At 46.4% G+C, this 1,386-nt stretch overlaps 1 protein-coding gene across 1 annotated transcript in view; it reads right to left on the bottom strand.

The window, feature by feature from the left end:
- Positions 1–794: 794 nt before the first annotated feature.
- The window catches only part of LOC101851036 (tyrosine-protein phosphatase non-receptor type 18), a gene marked incomplete at its 3' end in the record, with an annotated part of 44,598 nt that continues 44,006 nt past the window's right edge, over positions 795–1,386 (bottom strand). The window contains 1 exon segment of the mRNA XM_005096944.3: positions 795–1,060. Within this exon segment, the coding sequence (XP_005097001.2) occupies positions 795–1,060 (266 nt within the window).

Genomic DNA, 1,386 nt, shown 5'->3' with positions numbered 1-1,386 from the left:
TTTGTATAGCGCAAATCCCCACTCAACAGCAAGCTCTATGCGCTTCACAATCTATACTATTACCCCAGCAGACCCGAGAGCATTCTGAAACAACCTCAACTTCCTGGAAAGCATACAGTGCAAGCAGCCATCTATTGTCGCTAAAACACTAACATACTGACAAGACCTTTCGCTGTCTATGCCCGGGTACCCATTCTCACCTGGGTGAAGTGAGGAAAATTCGTGTAAAGTGTCTTTCCCATGGACACAACGTCGGGCCCGCGGCTCGAACCTCCGAACTCGCAACCTCACGATTACGAGTCCGGTAGCCTAACCTCTAGGCCACCGACGATACTGATATGAAAGAAAATGCCACGTAAGAGTGACAATGAAACGTTAACCCTATCCGTGCGCCCCGGGGTCATTTTGTACCCCCGGGGTTGTATTCTTCACATTTTAGAATACTTCTTGTTCTAGTTCGAAGATCTCTTTTAAACTTTTAGTATTTCTTTTAAAAAAATCGTTTTGACAGACTACTAATATGCAAAGCGTACGAATCAGATTAACGAGTAAATTTCCTCTCTGGAAAGTGGTGGCACAGAGTTCCCCACGTCGTATGGATACGATAGTAATACACGACGTACGGATAGGGTTAAGTGGTGGCACAGAGTTCCCCACGTCGTATGGATACGATAGTAATACACGATGTGCGGATAGGGTTAAACTTAATTTCAAACATAAAATTATCAGAATAGGGGCTGGAAATCAGTCAGCATATCGTCACTTTCCCTGGACTTCAGACGTGAAAAACTTACCGCTGAAGCAAAGCTGTATATGGCTGATGAAGCCACGCCCTCTTCACTTTGGGGAGGGGCTGGTGCGGAAGGGGCGTGTTGTGGCTGTATCGCCACGCCCACAACGGTCAGGCTGTCCGCGCCGCTCGTGCTGTTGGCTCGCTGGCTCTGTGGGTTGGGTTCCAGTCCTTGGAGACTGCCGCTTCGTTTGTTGGTTTTGGGGGAGAGAGGCGGGACCGCCGAGACAGACTTCTGCTCCGGACCCACCAGGTAAATCACATTTGCGCCTGCAAAAGACACGCACATCTTGATTGGGTTGGGTTTTTTAAAGTAAAGTGTATGGGGTTTTGTTTGTTTGTTTATTTCTTTGTTGTTATTTGTTTTGTGTTTTTTGTTCGTTTTAGTTTAGTTTAAATTTTAGTAGAGGTTTTACGGCGCTCGCAACACCTCTAATCTTCTGGCGCTCATTATTATGACCTTATGCTGTTGCGAGCGCCGTAAAACCTCTACTACAAGTTTTTTTTTTAACAGTATCTATCCGGACACGTCTCCGACGGAGATAGACCAATCAAACTGCTTTGTGCCTCGGGATCAAGTTTTAAAAAAGGGGGGG

This window comes from Aplysia californica, unplaced genomic scaffold (assembly GCF_000002075.1).
Source record: "Aplysia californica isolate F4 #8 unplaced genomic scaffold, AplCal3.0 scaffold00142, whole genome shotgun sequence".
Classification (NCBI taxonomy): domain Eukaryota; kingdom Metazoa; phylum Mollusca; class Gastropoda; order Aplysiida; family Aplysiidae; genus Aplysia; species Aplysia californica.
Note: the sequence above shows the minus strand (reverse complement) of the source record. Positions and strands in the feature narration are given on the sequence as shown.